We start from the raw sequence: 17,804 nt of genomic DNA on the forward strand, positions 1-17,804 counted from the left end.
CTGCAAATGCAAAGCTGCATTTCTGTGTGATGCTAACCCTCTGCTCACAGATTGCCAGGAATAAATCTGTCAGCTGAACCCTACAAGCACTGCACTGGGATTCCCTCAGTGTTGCTGTAATTACAACTGGGAAAACTGCTCCCAACCAGTTTTGCTGCCCGTGTGGTGGTAGATACTCACAGCCACCACCAATCATATTTAATGCACAAAGCTCTGTATAACACTATTGATAGCAGTTCAAAAATAAAACCACAGAGAAGTGCCTTTCTAAGTGCTCTAGACATTTTGGCCAAAATTTCAAAACAAAATTTCATTTCCTGCCACTCATTGGAGCTGACAGAAGAAAACTGGGCTGATGCCCTGCAGAAAGAGCTGTGTGGGCAGAGGGAGGAGGTGGGCAGAGGGAGGAGGTGGGCAGGGGGAGAAGGTGGTCGGAGGAAGGTGGTGAGCAGAGAGAAGTGATGGGCAGAGGTAGGAGGTGGGCAGAGGTAGGAGGTGGGCAGAGGAAGGGAGGTGGGCAGAGGAAGGGAGGTGGGCAGAAGAAGGGAGGTGGGCAGAGGAAGGGAGGTGGGCAGGGGGAGGAGGTGGGCAGAGGGAGGGAGGTGGGCAGAGGAAGGGAGGTGGCCAAACCTTACCTGGTTGCTTCGGGCATTCTCACACACAAAGGCCTCATAGGCTGCTGCAAACTTGGGAGCATTGTCATTGACATCAACGACCTTAATTGCAACTGGGACTTTGGCTTCCTGGTGTTGTTTGTCTATGGGAGAAAGCAAAACCAAACTGAGAAGCAGGAAAACCCCTCAAAATAAAGCAAAGCCCAGCTACATCCAGGGAAATATCAAACCGGTGGCCGGTGGAGGTATTTCTGCTGGGATTTATTGCAGCATATCAAACTGAGACAATTGGAGGGATACAGAATTTATACCGTTGATTATAAAATACCTCAGTGAAATACTTACGGACTTCAACTGCAAAGACAGAGATATTATGCCAAGCAATTTCTTCCCTATCCAAAGCTTTTATTGTCTTGATGTTGCCATCTTCTGCATTGATAACAAAATATCTTTCAAGGTCAGTGTGACGATCAATTGAATATCTAAAGAAGATTGAAAATCAGTAATTAGAGAAAGAAGGACTGAGAAGTTTTGTGCATCCATATTTGTTCTATATAATTATTTCTGAATAACTGTAAGTAGTACACTTATTGTTGCCCTCAATATCATTGTCAAAGGGATGATGTATCTTCTTTTAAAAGGAGAATCACCTGGTTGGTTTCTACGTTTAGAAAAATAGTACATCAGAATGTTTGTAATAAGTGAAAATTGCTGGTCTTTGAAGTTTCTGTATTACAGCCCTAAAATATTCTTTACTTTTTTCTCTTATAAAACATGATAAAAATATCTACTGAGATATTTGTGTTTTCTTCTGTTTCACATTAATCATGCTGACCTTTTAAGTGTTCTGATCTTTAGTTTACTCAATATTAATTGATCATGACAGTTTATTAAATATTATCCCCTGTCTGCACATCTATACAACTTCATACAGCTCTGACTTTCATATATTTACGTGGCAATTCTTTGAAATGTTAAGTATACCCACAAAAAAGAGCTTTATAATTTAATTTACACCAAAACCATTACAAATAAAACTAAACTAATAAAAGACTCTTATAAGAATTCTTCCCTGTGAGGGTGGGCAATCCCTGGCACAGGACATCCAGAGAAGCTGTGGCTGCCCCTTCCCTGGAAGTGTCCAAGGCCAGGTTGGACAGGGCTTGGAGCCACCTGGATTGGTGGAAGGTGTCCCTGCCCGTGGCAGGGGGTGGAACTGGATGGGCTTTAAGGTCCCTTCCTATCCAAACTATTCTATCATTCCAAGACAATCCAAGATAACTGCAAAAAGTAGGTGTCTGTAGGTTCTTGTCTTTAGCAATTACCATTTAATAATTACCATCTCTGATCTACTGCCTAGACTTTGATATTTTGAGAAAAAAACATGCTGTGATAACAGTACAAGATATTTGTGGAAATTATAATTTAGAACAGAGATTAACAAAGATGCCTTAAAGTATATTTCAATTAGACATAGTTGTGGTATGATACAGGATTTGAGAAACTTTAACTAGGCATAAAAACAATGCTGGATAGGTCAAGCTATTAATATTCTGGGTGTATGTTGCTCTATCACACTATCTTAATAACTTGCATAGCAATGTTAAAAGCCAGTGCTTGGCAGCAAACATAAAGAATGCAGTGTACCTTATAGCACTGTTGGCAGCATCAGGGTCTTTGGCATGTACTTTTCCCACCACAGTACCAGATGCTGCATTTTCCTGTACTTCAAAAATGTAACTGGGCTTCAAAAACACGGGTGGCTCATCAGCATCTTCCACTGCTATTTTCACTGTCACTGTGTCCTTGAATGGCCCATTGCTGATGAACTTGGGGTCAATGTGGACATTGGCTGCCTCCACCTTCAGGCTGTAGGACTTTTTGGTTTCATAATCTAAGGTCTGTGAGGAACAAGAAAACAGTGCATTCCACAGTTAGGGAAACCAGAGTGCAAAAGCAGCAAGCTGCGCCCTTGTATTCAATGACATAAAACAAATGTGAGCATCTGTCAACAAGCTTGGACTGAAATGTCTGTATTTAAACACATGAAGACTCAAATGGAAGGAGCTACATTCTATGTGTGGAGCAGCATAGGAAGGCACTGAAAACATGACAGCAGAGTCCTTGCCTTGGTCTTTGCTTGCTGTATCACTGAGGAAATTATCTGTACTGGGAAAATTATCCTTTTCTTCAGGTAGCCTTTCAGGTAGCACAAAAGGTCAAGGGACTGGAAGGGGCTCCCACAGGCTGGCAGGCATTCCACATGGATGTGCTTTGAATTGCTTCTGGGTGCCCCAGGAGATAGGACACAGGGAAGTTAAATTAAGTAGTGGGGCAAATATGGAGATAGTTCACAGTGCTTTCATTTCTGTAGGGCTTTCTGTCCATGGATCTCATAACGATTTCCAAAAGGGAGGTGCAATAATGCCCCTGGAGTTAAGTCTTTCTGGAAACCTGATCAGAGTTACAGCACATCTGCATTTTCCCTGGCACAAGTGGCTGCAGAGCTGCAGTGGTGGCCTCAAGTTCATCGTGTAGGTGCCAGCCCCAATTCACGGAGCCTGCTCACACTGTAGGCTCAGTGGTGGGATGGCTCATTCAAGGTTTAAAACACACAAAACATCCACTCCCACCTCTAGAGCAGATACAGAAATCGAACCAGAGCACAGTTTTGAGCAGAGGAGACCCCTGGGGCTCTTTCTGAGGGCCTGTCCCACTGGGCAGGGCTAACTGTGAAGTTAAGTTGCCCAGGCCTTCTCCTCTGAATTCTAATTATCTCCAAGAGAGATAAATAGCTTTAAAGATACAAAGGGCAAAATAATAATGCTTAAATAAGGACTAAGATTTATGATTTATAGTTTATAATTCAAAACTAATTTAATAACCCTTTCAAAGCTCACACTGATAGTTTGTACATGAAATCCCCTCTGCTGCTTTTGCATAGCCTGTGACTCCTTCTGAACACTATTGTGGACAATGCACAGCTGAAGAATTCAAACTGCAGGGCATGAGGCTGTTCAGACTGAACATAAAGCAACAGTGAATGTCTGCTACTTATCAGCACTAGGCAAAACTTCATTAACAATGAAGCCGATGGCATTGTATTTTACCGTGACTTTTTATTTTGAATTCATTTAGTTTGTGCAATTAATCCACTCTACAGTATTTATGTAACTCTTCTTGGTTATTTTCTTCCATTCCAATTCAGCTAATGGGGAAATGGAATATTAAGAGTTAATCATACCTTCAGAAATTAAGTGAATTTGCATTTACTAATATTTTAGCTTAGGTGGTTATCCATCATTACTAAATATTCTGTCAGCAACAAAGAACACTCCACATTAGTAGGTATTACCCACCTTCTTAAGCTTTACAACCCCTTCCTGAGTCTCATAGTCTGTTGTAATTTCAAACAGGTTCATGCCATCTCCATCAATGATACTGTAAGCTACCAAGCCATTTTCCCCAATGTCAGGATCTTTGGCCTTCACTCTTCCTACTTCCTCTCCTGGGACAGCTGCTTCCGACACGGACATCTGGTACACACCTGGGGACAAAGAACAGGTATGGCCCTTAAGTGTGCATCTGCTCTCCAGCTGTGCTGAACTCACCGAACTTGTGAGTTCCAAATAAACACAGTAATTTTTTTACATAAGTTCCACATAAACACAGTAATGTTTTTAAATTTTCAGTCCCACTGAAGGAACATTATGTTATAAAGAGCTCTCATGAGCAAGTTATCTGTGAAATCTTAAAGCACATGGCTAATCTGTACAACACGACTTCCTCCCTGATGTTTTACACCCCATCTCTGTCCCTTCCTGTCCAGGGGGCCTTAAAAGGAAAGCCAACCATTCAGAATGCAGAAATTGTGACATCAAGGTTATCATTTATATCAGCAACGTTATTACAGAAACAGAAGAAAAACTCTCTTTTATATGCTCATGGTATGACCTTCAATTCTGTTGATTCCAGAAGCATTTCTGCCCATTCATTCAGGAGCCATAAATTATACAATGAATTGGATGAGACCTCTCTGCTGCGCTGGCTGAGGAATAAATCTGCTGCTTTCTATGGCTTTACTTTGGAGGGTGAATGTGTAGTAACAATGATTATTAAAACTTGACACCACGGAGAATATGTACCAATGTGTGTCGGGACTAAACCAAAAGAAAATGGCTTTCCCACATCAAACTCCAACAGGAAAACCATCCCCAAACACCCCACAGATATGTTGCCTTACAGATGTTTCCCTGTGTGTTTGGGGACACGAGAGGAGAACAACACAGTTCCTGGATAAACCTCTCTCCAGGAACAGTGGTTTTCAGGCAGTATTGATTGATTCCAGGACCTTCCCAACCCCCTGCAGAGTTCAAATAACACAATCTGATCCTTAATGTACAAATTGATGTCAGCATTTTCCGTCTCCTCATCAGCATTAATAAACTGGGGAGGGAAAAAAATAGCATGAGAAAATGAAATAATCTAATTTATCTCCATCCATAATTGCTCTTTTTTTGCTACATGAGTACCCTTGAAGCATTAGGAGGCTTATACCAGTCAGGAGCTCGGCTCATTACCCATAAAAACAATTGGCACATGTCATTGAAACAGGCCATTAACTCCAGTCACAAAGAACCCAAAATTAAGCATGTAACTCATAAATGGTTTGAGCAATGAACATTAAAAATAAAAAAAAAGGAAATAAGAGTAAAAAATCAATCGCATGGTTGTTTGTATAGAGAGCAAAAATCCTGGTTTTAAGTTAAAAAGCACTCCCAATTCAGGCTTTCATTTTGGGGTGAATGATTAAGTAGAGTAACTGTTACTGGGCATTTCTGATAATTTTAAATAGTCTGCCAAAACACTCAGTAAATTAGCTTGAATTTGTAGAGAAAAATCCATGATTTGATGGAGTTAACAAAATACCTTACACTGGGGTCCCAGGTTATAATCTAGGATGAAAAGTCATGCTTGTATGCTATATACAACCTGACATATTTAGTATTTAATACTTTTCTAAGAGAATGGTAGATAATGCTGACACAGATTTTTACATTTAGGAACCAACTATGTCCCTTCAGCTCTTGCATGAATCTCCAGGAAGCTGCAACGTGGGGAGAAGAGCTGTTTGAGAGATGTTCATGTTCAAGGTGTGTCAGGGTCATAACTGTTGCTCAGAGGACAAACAGGGTGGGCTGGGCTGGTGCCTACACTGCACTCCAAAGAAACCCAAACCCACGCAGAGATGAGATGGAGAACAGATGTGTGAGTCCATTAATGTGCCTCCTCCCAGCTGTGAAGACTGAATTTGTTAATGTCAGCCCTGATTAATCTTGTATGTGAAAAATAAATAGCACAGGTATAAAAAATTACTTTATTTGACCACCAGAAATGCACTTCAAAAATTTAAAAATGTAATTGTGCTAGATTTAGTTTGCTTTGTACTGATAGATAGAAATCTTGAGGAATATCCAGTCTTGTATCCTTTACCACTATTTACTATGAGTGTTTACAGAAGTAAATGATAACACATCAACAGTTCAAATGCAAAGCGATGTGAAATAAAAGTGCCATGCACTCACTTGCAGGCTTGTCAAAAACCTGAAAGGGCACAACCAGGAGCTCTTAATAGATTGTGCAGCATTGTCATCAAGGGACAAGAAAGGCAAGAGCCTCTAAGTGGCCAAAATACAGCTGTAATAAGCAAAAGTAGATCTCCTTTCCTTTGGCCATCTTCATCGAACCCCAGAGTGGATTTGTCCATTGAAAACGACTATCAAAACTCTTTTGCAAATAGCTGTGACCTTGAGCAGTGAAAGGCCACTTGCAGACTCCTTTGAGACACTGCAAGTCTACGAGGAGATCCCTCTGCAGACACACGGTGACTGCTGCATCCTGTATCCCCCAGCACAAGACAATCTGTTCCTGCTTAACACCTGTAGGGGTTTTTGTTTTAGCTTACTCTTATTTCCCTGCAATGATTTCATGAAGTTCCTGCGGTCTGAGCAGAGGAGTAAACACCACTTGATTTTTTAAAGTGTCTTTTACATCCATGCTGTAATTAAGAAAATGGGAAAGGAAGCAATACAGTTTATCCCAGCACTGCTGCAGAGCAGGTACACCTTCCAGTATTTGCATTAAGTTGGTTTAATACAGAAGAAAGACCTCAAGAAATGAGGCTTCTTCCTTCATCAACAGAGAAGTCCACACTATGTCTCCCTGCTCATATAACATGGTCCAGTAATTCCAAAAATGAAGTGTAGGCCTAGGAATCTTTGTCATCTACTCCTGACTTTAAAAATGTCTCACTTCACAACACAAAACAAATAATTCAGACACTAAAGCTCTGTAAATTACCAGCAAAACCTGTGTAACTAATGCTGCTTTATTCACCTGTGTTGCAATAATCCACCAGTTACCACTTTTTCAAGCTTTGCGTATGTCTGATACTACACAAACACAGGTACGATAGCAAATGTGAGCAAGGATTTTGTTGTTACTCTGTGGGAACTTTGGTGGGTTGTCATTGTGTTATGTGTTCACCCAGGTGGCCCCAGATTTGGGCTCTGAAGTCTGGACTAGGCCGAGGCTGTCAGCTGACTTGAGCTGGGCTGAGCTAACAGCTGACCTCTTCTAGCCAGTAATTTTGTATTCCATCCCACATAATGACATCATCTCCAGGGCAGTAGGAACCAGTGTGGGAGTGGTTAAGGCAGTCGCTTCTCAGCCTCCTCTTGGGAGGACGCACGATGCTGTCCCAGGGGGGATGGAGAGGACCAGGCCCACCACTGGCTCACAGGGTACCTCAGGAAAGTAAACTGTGTTGTTCTGGGTCTCTCCTTTCTGCTTGGGTTTGTCTCCCTGGGGAATAAGCTTCTTCTTAAGTAATGTGTAGTTAGGACAGTAGAATTTGTGTGTTCGTTAAGAAGTTGAGGTGGGGAACTTGTTGTTGCAGATTTGTGTGAGTGAATATTTGTACTCTCTTCTAATTGTCTCTTTCTTTCTGTGAAAAATATATGTAGATTTAGTATAAATGCAGTTTGAAGTGTTTTTTTTTTCTTTCCCCTCTCTTTTCCTCCCTTTCCCTGGTGTTAGGAGGGAGGCTTTTCTCTCTGTGTTTGGGGGGGGTTGGCAGTTGCTTATCTCAAACCAAGACACATTGACATCTGTAAGTGTAGTACTATAGTAAATGTGAGCAAGGATTTTGTTGTTACTTACTCTGTGGGAACTTTGGTGGGTTGTCATTGACATCTGTAAGTGTAGTACTATAGTAAATGTGAGCAAGGATTTTGTTGTTACTTACTCTGTGGGAACTTTGGTGGGTTGTCATTGACATCTGTAAGTGTAATTGTCACTTTGGTTGTCCCTGAGAGGCCTCCCATGTGTCCTCCCATGTCCTTTGCCTGTATCACAACATGATACTCTTCCTTAGCTTCTCTGTCCATATTGGGAAGGGCAGTTCGGATAATTCCTGGAAATACAAAAAAAATATGGCACATGCAAATTTTCACAGGTTCATACCATGAAAAACTGGATGCTGCCTAAACACAGAAGTATTTGCAGTGATGGTGCAGACTCTGTTTTCCCTACATTGTGCATTGTTCTGTGTAAGAAAAGCAGCCCAATACTGGACACAGGACAGCCCTGGAGAATTAAAGTTCAGCACAGAAACATCCATTTCTATCACACCAGATCACAGCACAAAGAAATAGCAGATGTACCCAGCTGAACTGCCTCAGTCAATACACTCAGGTCATTTTAATGCATCATGGTTATGAGGTCCTGCTCAAATAAACTGCCCAGTAATACCTGTTTGGGCTTCCACTGAGAAGTAGGGCTGACCTTCAAGGATACTGTAAACCAGTTTGGCACTGTTCCCATAGGTAGGATCATCAGCATCTGAAGCTGTTACCTGAATAACTGATGTACCTAGAAATGGAAAGCAAACAGGAGGAACACAGTCAGATGCAAACACGTCTGTAAGAACCATGCAGAGATGCTTTCAGTCATTCAGCATAACTACTTCTGAACTTCTTTATTTCCACATTGGGAAATGAAAAAAAAACAACTTGACAGTTTCTATATGACAAAATAGACTCATACAATCCAAAAAGATTTGTCACCAGCTGTGATGTGGATTAATGTTCTAAACAGTGAAGATATAAAAGTCAGCAGTCACTCTGTACCATTATGGCTTTTTTCCTCAGTAGTTTCAGCCTTATATTACTTTTGTTGTTAGACACCCAAACAATAAAGTTTTCATTTTACATTTCTCTCAGTAAGTTTCAGAGAAATCATTCTTGTAGGAATCTCTGAGACAAACACAAGCTCAAAGAGCGAGGAAAATGAACTCTATAGTGTGCCAGATAAAACTTAGCTTTATTACACAGCTCTGCCAGAGGAATGATCTTGATGTTTACCCCAGAGGATTCACACTTCATAAATTCCAGGGGACTCTCATTCTCCTTCCTAGGAGGAAACAGTCCTGTTCTAGGAACTATGCAGAGACACTTCAAGTATGACAGTCAGGATTTGTGCAGGGTTTGAATTTTTTGGTCAGCAAATCAGAGACACCGGCAGAGCATGAAAAAATTTTACCTCCCAAAACTCCTGACAATAAGAATGAAATAAAGCTAAAACATACTGTCAATGCAACACCTTCCATCAGGCCAGGAACTGCAGTGCATTTGTGAGTACTCACCTACATTTGATCTCTCTGGCACATTGGCATGGTAGTTTTCATGGAGAAACTCAGGTGGGTTGTCATTTATATCTTGCACTTTGACAATGAATTCAGAAGGTGGTTCCAAAGGTCTGTTGGTGTTTCTGTCCACAGCCTGTGCCGTGAGGGTGTACTGAGCTCTCTCCTCCCGGTCCAGTGTCTTTGTTGCATGAATGTTCCCTGATTTGTCATCAATAACAAAAATGATTCCTGCTCCTTCACCTGAGAGAATGTATTTAATGTTTCCATCTCCAGAATCAATATCTGAATGAAGCTACAAAACGAGAAACAGACATACCTTGACAAGGTGGCCCACATTTCATGGATTTGCTTATGAAACAAAAAGTTCAGGAAATTACTATCATTTCAGAGTTTTCAAACACCTTGTCCAACACCAGGCAATAATTCCCACTTAACCACATGCTGTGACCTCCTCTACCCTGCATTCAGGGAGCTACCAGCCCAGACCTGCATCCTGCCACACACAGGCTGCTGCTGAGACTCAGACCTTCAGATCTGAGGTTAAAACAACAGAATATACAAGAAAATAATTATGGCAGGTTCTTTATTCAAATGAAGTTGGAAGGAAGAGTCATTTTTACAAACATTTTGTACACTTCATACAAAGCATATTCTACTGGGTTGCATGTAGAAAGGTGTTAAGTGCTAAAACGGATGCAACTAGAAAGCTGGGCAGTGTGCCCAGTGGGCAAGAAGGCAAATGACAACCTGGCTTGGGTCACGAATAGTGTGGCAGCAGGACCAGGGCAGTGCCCATTCCCCCCTGCTGGGGCACCTCCAGTGCTGTGCCCAGCTCTGGCCCCTCTTGAGAGGAGGGACACTGAGGGGCTGGAGCTGTGCAGGGTGGGGAACAGAGCTGGGAAGGGGATGGAGCAGCAGCCGAGGGAGCTGGGGGGGCTCAGCCTGGAGAAAAGGAGGCTCAGAGGGGACCTTCTGGCTCTACAATCCCTGCCAGGAGGGTGGAGCCTTCTGGCTCTGCTCCAGGGCACAGGGACAGGAGCAGAGGGAAAAGCCTCAGACTGGGGCAGGGCAGGGACAAGGTGGCACAGCAGCAGGAGTTTCTCCATGGAAAGGGTGGTCAGGCACTGAAAGGGGCTGCCCAGGGAGGTTTGGAGTGCCCAGCCCTGGAGGTGCCCAAGGCAGGACTGGCCGTGGCACTGAGTGCTCTGGGCTGGGGGACAAGGTGGGCATCAGGCACAGGCTGGGCTCCATGGGCTTGGGAGGGATTTTCCAACATTAATGACTGTGATTCTGTGATTGCCAACTAGATTTTTATTACACCCTCTTTAATATAAAAGAAGTGACAAATGCTTACTAAACACTCTTACTTCCACAAAAAATGCACACTTCAGTTTGATGAATGAGGGAAATATTTAGACAAATTACAGATTTATTGATTTTATACTGACATCCACCCACTGCATAACACTAACTGTCTTCTGTACCAGAATACCCAGAGTGGTATTTGCTGACATTGATCCTGTTTCTCCACTGTTTTTGTGATTTGGTTAAGTCAACACAGTTCTGCTGACCATTTAAAAAGTGGCAAATATACTGGTTTATTTACTACTTATATTCTACTAGGGTTAGACAGTAGCAGAATGAAAAATTAGTCTAGAATGTGTGTACTTACACATGTGCACACAGTTATGTCTCCATCTATACATACCCTTCCATAGGTTTGATTTCACTGGTAACTTGAAAACAACAGCATGAAAAGATACCTATTGAGCAGGACACCTTTACTGAGCTGCTGGGTTAGACATCACATTTTTAATTATTACTTTTAAAGTCCCAAGAACGATAACAGATATTCTTGGAACATATTGCTGCTCAAGTGCTGCTGTGGTTCTTGCTGTTTTGCCAAGTAACACCTTGCACACTTTCATTCAGGGATTGCTGAGGTCAATGGAAATATTTGTATTGACTTAGGTAGTTTGCTTAACACCTAAACTGAGCTACAAGAAAGTGATTAATTGTAGGTAAATAAGTAGCTGCTGAAGAAGCAACTAAGACAACACAAAGGAAAAACAATGACAAGAAACAAACCAGCAACACACAAAATAGCAATATAAATTAATAATTGATGACAGAGAAAGAAATTCTTTCTTACCCTTCCTACTAGCACAGGGTCTGGTCCTGTGTACTCCTCTATCACAAAGAATTGGTTCCACACCCAGCCTCTCTTGGAGCGATGCAGAACTTGTCCCTCTTTGCCTCTCTCGTGGTGCCCGTGCAGCGATGGGCGGGAGTGGCTCAGCCTCTCCGTGCCCAGGGCATGGCTGTAGCACAACATGCCCAAACAGAGGAGAGCAGCGTGTAAACAATTCTCCTCCTTCATTTTTGGTTAGTTTGTAGGCACAGGAGTATCCAAGAATCTACCCCTTCCACCTTGGAAGTCAAAACGTTTGGGGCTAGTGAAGTTTCACACAGAGTGTTGTGCACATAGGATGCCACCACACATTAAACACATCACTTTAATGCTCTGCAGCTTCCCAACTTAATTCCTGAAAGAAAGCAAAAGGGAGGAGATTGTCAGTTCTTTTATAGAAGTCTTTGAGGATATAGCAATTTTTTGGGAGAGAAATAAAACTAGGACTTCCTTGGTAAATGTCAAGATAAGAAAAATAAAATATATCAATAATTATTAAATACTGAGTAATGAGCATATTTGGTGGTTTGTTACATGGAACTGCCACCTTTATAATCTCATGACTGGCTGTTTTGGACACTCACTGGCTGGAAGCTGAAAGATAGGGAATCATATTCTCTCATGATCCTTTCAAATGGGTTCAGCCCAAGATGCAAGGTAACTGTAGAAATACCTAATTTATGTCTAATCCCTCTTTGGAGCTTAGATATAAGCTGTTAAGCCATAGGTCTGCATTAAGAGAGATACTAAGACTCATGGAGGATGCAATTTTTCTGCATGGGCCTTTCCATGAGCAGCAGATTTCCATGCTGAACATAACCATCCATGTCTTCCTAGGCAGCAGCAGGGGCTGACAGAGCATCAGGGATCCACAGTTTGCATTTAGACCCTTGAAGCACATCTGAGGTTCAAGCCAATGACAAGCAGCATCGATTGCCAAGTGTGCTGGTTTGGGCTGGTGACAGTAAGTGCCACAAACCAATAAAAACTCAAAATCAGATATGTTTGATAAAGTTACAATCGATTTAGCTATTTATTTCTACTTTCCTTGTGCATTAAATTACCAGAAATATATTAATTTCTTCCTTTCTAAATGCTTCTTAAAACACTAGATCAGAATTAATATTCGAAGGAGAAATTGCATAATACAGCAAAATCCTAACTAAGATCTGAACCTCCAGCAGCTCACAATCCAACAAAGGCCACTTTGACTTATTCCTGGGGTTTCCAATATCTTCTCCTTGATTCTTTAAAGAACCAGCAGTTTTACAAGCTCCCTATGATGTTTGTTTCAGTTTTCAGTATAATTCACTTTGCTCTTCTGCAAAATACTAATAAAACATTTGATGTTCTACTTATACAGGCAAATGTATAAATATGTGCTACCATCAGCTCTAAAAGAGAATTATTATTTTATGAGAAAGAAGATCTTACATGTGGAATTTGCAGCAGAGAAAATGTTAATATAGGAAAAAGCTTGAACCTACACCCCAAAGCATAACTCCAGCAACAGATAAACATCTCAGTGGTACCAAACCCACTCATGTGGGGACGCCTTTCTCATATCCTGAGCAGCTGTGTCCTTCTGCCCTTTGCACAGGTGCAGAAAAATACATTGGCAGACAGGGGTTCAAATATAAGGGATTAAATATTTGGATTAATTTCCTCAAAAAAGAGAAGTTTTTAATTTCATTTCATTGCCAACTGAAATCACTTCAATTACAAGACCACAATGGCTCCGGTACAATTAATCAAATGAAACTTACCCACATAGATGTGGACATGCTCTGACTTTCCTAAGCGTATTTATTAAGCACATTTTTGTATCCATTTAATTTTTTACTATTGTTATATGATGACACATTACAGATTACTCATATCAGCATGGAAGATATGAAAAAGAAAACAATCTCTATTATAATTTTGTCCAGGAAAATGGTTTTATTTTCACATAATATATATGTGTGAAGTGTGGAGCATTAGGTCTGTGGCTTTTATTTTGTATTTCCATTCTGTTGAGGGGTAAAAACAATTTTAGACTTCTAGGGCCCGAAAAACTGAGATTTCACCTATTTCAGAGGTGGCTTGAAGACAAAAAGTCTTTCAACATTAGTTATTGTAATGGCTTTCAATGATAATGGTTAATTTGGAAAGGAAAGGACACTTCTTTTTCCACTCAGATTTGCACAGAAAAAAATCAAATCAAAGCCTCAAGTATGTAGCACTTACTCACCAACCTTCCTTAGCATTAACTTTATTAAACATAGTATCTCTTTCTAAATACATCCCACAGATGTAAAATGAATTGTTCTGTCCTATGCAGCAAATACTCTCAATTTACATTCTTGTGGCAGGTGGAAATGTAACCCCCAGCAAGCAGCTCTGAGGTGACCTCTTTTGGCTGCTCTGTACCCAAAAATGTATTGATGTAACCACATCCTACACCTTAAGGCCAGGTCAGTTCACTTCATAATTGCACCCAGCTAATAATGGTGCTGCTGTTGCAGACACAGTCTGCTCTGGAGTGTCCTTCTGTCACAATCACCAGTGCCATGTACAGGTGATTGCCCTGGAGAGGGACACTGCTACAGGGATCTATACTGCAGGGATCACACATGAGCAGCACTTAGAGGGACTTGGGCTCCTGGATTGCTACATGGAGCTTACATGCTCCAAACAGAAATGCAATAGAAAGATATTCCTGGACAGATGTACATTTAAAAGCCTGATGTGAAAAAAAAACAACCCTGTAAATAAACTGCTTATGTTAACAGACTTTGGATGGATTTGAAAATTAAACTCACTGATAACCTTTCATCATTAGCATCACATAATGATCTCAACTATGAAAATAAGTAAACAAATACCCACACTACTCCCAAACTTCTCAATACTGTTATGTAAGCAAGTAAACACTTTATAAAGCTGCTTAACAATAATAGAAGAGCGAAACTGATACATATGCTGCTTATTATCAGCTATTCAAGTGTGAAGTGCTGGAAACAAAATTGTAATCACAGATCCATGCCTAATTTACTATTCAGGATTTAAAGGGAAAACTATTTGCTATCTTTTGTTTAGACCTCAGCGGGTATGTGTACAGAGATGAACGAAATGTGTCTTCAAGCTAAAGAAAACTATTCTCATCCAACACTTTACAGAATCCCCAGACTGCTTTGGGTTGGAAGGGACCTTAAAGCCCATCCAGTGCCACCCCCTGCCATGTGCAGGGACACCTCCCACCAACCCAGGTGGCTCCAAGCCCTGTCCAATCTGGCCTTGGGCACTTCCAGGGATGGAGCAGCCACAGCTTCTCTGGGCACCCTGTGCAAGGGCCTGCCCACCCTCACAGGGAAGAATTTCTTTGTTATATCCAATCTAAATCTACTCTTTGTCAGTGTGAAGCCATTCCCCTTATCCTGTCCCTCCAGGCCCTTGTCAACAGTCTCTCTCCATCTTTCTTGCAGGTTCCCTTCAGGCTCTGCAAGGCCGCAGTTGGGTCACCCCAAAGCTTCTCTTCCAGGATGAACAATCCCAGCTCTCCCAGTCTTTCCTCCCAGCAGAGCTGCTCCACCCTCTGACCATCCTGGTGCTTCCTCTGGACTCTCCAGCAGCTCCATGTCCTTGCTGTGCTGGCCCCAGGGCTGGAGCAGCTCTGCAGGTGGGGTCTCACCTGGGGGGGCAGAGGGGCAGAATCCCCCCTGCCCTGCTGCCCACGCTGTGGGACCAGCCCAGGGCACAGGGGGTTTTGGTTCCCAGCACACACAGCCATGGCATGTCCTACTTGGGCTAAAAAGCTTCTCTAAAGCTGTTTATAGCAATTGCCTCTGGTTTGAGTTATAACGGCGAAGGACTCCATTCTAGTAGCAATACCAGGCTGGTCCTTTAGTAAGTGACCTACAGGTAGCCAGGCTGCAATTCAAGCTGGAGCTGCAGGCAATGAGGTCTCCTTGGCCTCCTCATGTCCCTCTCACCTTCTCTGCTGCTGAAGGTTCTGCTCTGCTCACTCAGGTCATGATGTCCCCAGCAGGGAGCCCTCTCACTGCCACCCACAGCAGAAAAGGTAAGAAAATATATCAAAGGGTTCCACCGAAGTCTCTGAGGTTACTTAATTCAAAACAGCTACAGTTTGACTTTTTATAAATCACTTTTATTCCAAAAGGCAAGGTGCACAAGATGCCCCTAAGTTAGACCAAAAATTTATAAAGGGATTAATTTTCTTTTCTGGAAAAATACCTCATAATCCTGCAGGTATGGAACAGAGATGTGAGGGTGGAGATGGCTGCAGCTGCCTGGGCTGCTACTCGAGGGAGCATCCCAAAATTCTGTATGCAGCACTTGGAATCAGGCCCTGCACAGACAGTTACCTGTCAAACTCACCTGCTGTTAATGTTTCTAATGTTTTATCTTTAAAAATCACAATATTTGATATAGCCTCAAAATTGTTATTTCTGCCCATAGATTACATTCCTCAACTACAGCAAAGCAAATCTCAGTGGGCAGTTGACTTAACTGCAACATTGTCCTGGTTTTAGCTGGGATTGAGTTAATTCTCCCTCTGGTAGCTGGTCCAGTGCTGTGTTTGGCATTTTAGTTGTTGCTGAGGAATGTTTATATGAGTCAGACACTTGTCAGCTTCTATGTTCTCACTCCAGGAGGCTGGAGGGAAGGCACAAGGAGCTGGGAGTGGACACAGCTGAGACAACAGCCCCAAAGGGTCTTCCAGAGCATCCCAACCCCAGGCTCAGCACACAAACTGGGACAGTGGGCAGGGCCCACTGCTCAGGGCCTGGCTGGGCATAAGTCTGCAAGGGGTGAGCAACTGCATTGTGCACCAATTGTTTGACATATTCTAATTCTTTTCACATTCTTGTTATCAGTCTTTTCTTCCTTTTCTGTCCCTATAAAGTGTCTTTATCTCAGCCCCTGAGTTTCTTCACTCTCCCCATCCCATGGGAGGAGCAGGGAGTGAGCAAGTGCCTGTGTGGGGCTTAGTTGCTGCCTGGAGTTAATCCACAACAAACATCCATTATTGTTTAGAATTGCACAACATGTAATTTTGAAATTCCAAGTTTTCCTAAGAGATCTGTAAAAAACCTGCTTCCTTAATCATAGTGGATGCCAAGTTTCACAGAATCATAGAATCTGCTGAGTTGGAAGGGACTCATCAGGATCATCAGTCCAGCTCCTGGCCCTGCACAGATACCCCAACAATCCCATCCTGTCCCTGAGCACAATGAAGAACCACTCCTGGAGCTCTGGCAGCCTTGGGGCTGTGCCCACTGCCCTGGGGTGCCTGGTCAGTGCCCACCACCCCTGGGAGAAGAGCCTTTTGGTGAGATCCAACCTGACCCTGCCCTGGCACAGCTCCAGCCATTCCCTGGGTGCTGTCCCTGCCCTGGCACAGCTCCAGACCATTCCCTGGGTGCTGTCCCTGCCCTGGCACAGCTCCAGCCATTCCCTGGGTGCTGTCCCTGCCCTGGCACAGCTCCAGACCATTCCCTGGGTGCTGTCCCTGCCCTGGCACAGCTCCAGACCACTCCCTGGGTGCTGTCCCAGGCAGCAGAGATTGGAGCTGCACCTCAGAAGTAGATGCAGACTAAGATGGACTTGTGAGGATGTGCTGTCTGGGCATTTGTAGCCACACAGACAGTATGTTTGTGCTGTGTACTTGTTACTTGGTTCTGGAAATGCAAAACTCATGAGTTTTAATTTTGACATAAGGAAAGTCTGTTCTTCTACTGTTAGAAAATAATATCCATCCATATTCCTACTGGAAACATACTATTTGTTTAAGAATTCGGTTAAGAACAAATCTGTCATAAAGCTGAAAAATAATATACCCAAGTCCATATGCTGTAACCAGCAACTCTCCAAAGTCAGTTTGCTCTACATAACTTCAAACACTGATCTCAGTGACTGCTCAGAGATGACTAATAGCAAAAAATAAAGAGCCAGCAAAGATTATTTTAATGACAAGACCAGTGGCGAAAGTGAAGTCTGGCCAATTTTAAATTCCTTTCATTATATTTATAGCAAAAATAATCCCAAACATTCCTGATGATTTCCTGCATGCTAGTAAATGACCATATGCCAAATTATAATAGACTAAACAAGTTTTCTGCTTTGTCTAGGCCGTAGCTTCTGGAGGATACATTAAAATAGCAATTGTTCTCAGGAACACACTTGGCAGAAAGCAGCCAAGACCACAGTGCAGCAACATAATAATAGATGATTAAGTCCTGAAATGTTTTGCAAAAGTATCAAGTAAATATAGCAAACTCCCAGTCCA

General features: G+C 42.4%; 1 protein-coding gene across 5 annotated transcripts in view; it reads right to left on the minus strand.

Moving 5' to 3' along the window:
* Positions 1-17,804, minus strand: part of CDH11 (cadherin 11) — a 93,463-nt gene that overhangs the window by 11,702 nt on the left and 63,957 nt on the right. For 3 of the 5 annotated variants that reach the window (XM_071567119.1, XM_071567120.1, XM_071567121.1), the window contains 8 exons: positions 11,474-11,867; positions 9,319-9,613; positions 8,427-8,546; positions 7,921-8,088; positions 3,974-4,161; positions 2,262-2,515; positions 960-1,096; positions 636-757 (listed from right to left, as the gene is read on the minus strand). In XM_071567119.1, the coding sequence (XP_071423220.1) occupies positions 636-757; positions 960-1,096; positions 2,262-2,515; positions 3,974-4,161; positions 7,921-8,088; positions 8,427-8,546; positions 9,319-9,613; positions 11,474-11,701 (1,512 nt within the window). In that variant the 5' untranslated portion in view covers positions 11,702-11,867. Of the gene's footprint in view, positions 1-635; positions 758-959; positions 1,097-2,261; positions 2,516-3,973; positions 4,162-7,117; positions 7,142-7,774; positions 7,789-7,835; positions 7,874-7,920; positions 8,089-8,426; positions 8,547-9,318; positions 9,614-11,473; positions 11,868-17,804 lie in introns of those variants that run through there. The other 2 variants (XM_071567122.1, XM_071567123.1) reach the window with 2 other exon arrangements.

This window comes from Pithys albifrons, chromosome 12 (genome assembly GCF_047495875.1).
Source record: "Pithys albifrons albifrons isolate INPA30051 chromosome 12, PitAlb_v1, whole genome shotgun sequence".
Classification (NCBI taxonomy): Eukaryota; Metazoa; Chordata; class Aves; order Passeriformes; family Thamnophilidae; genus Pithys; species Pithys albifrons.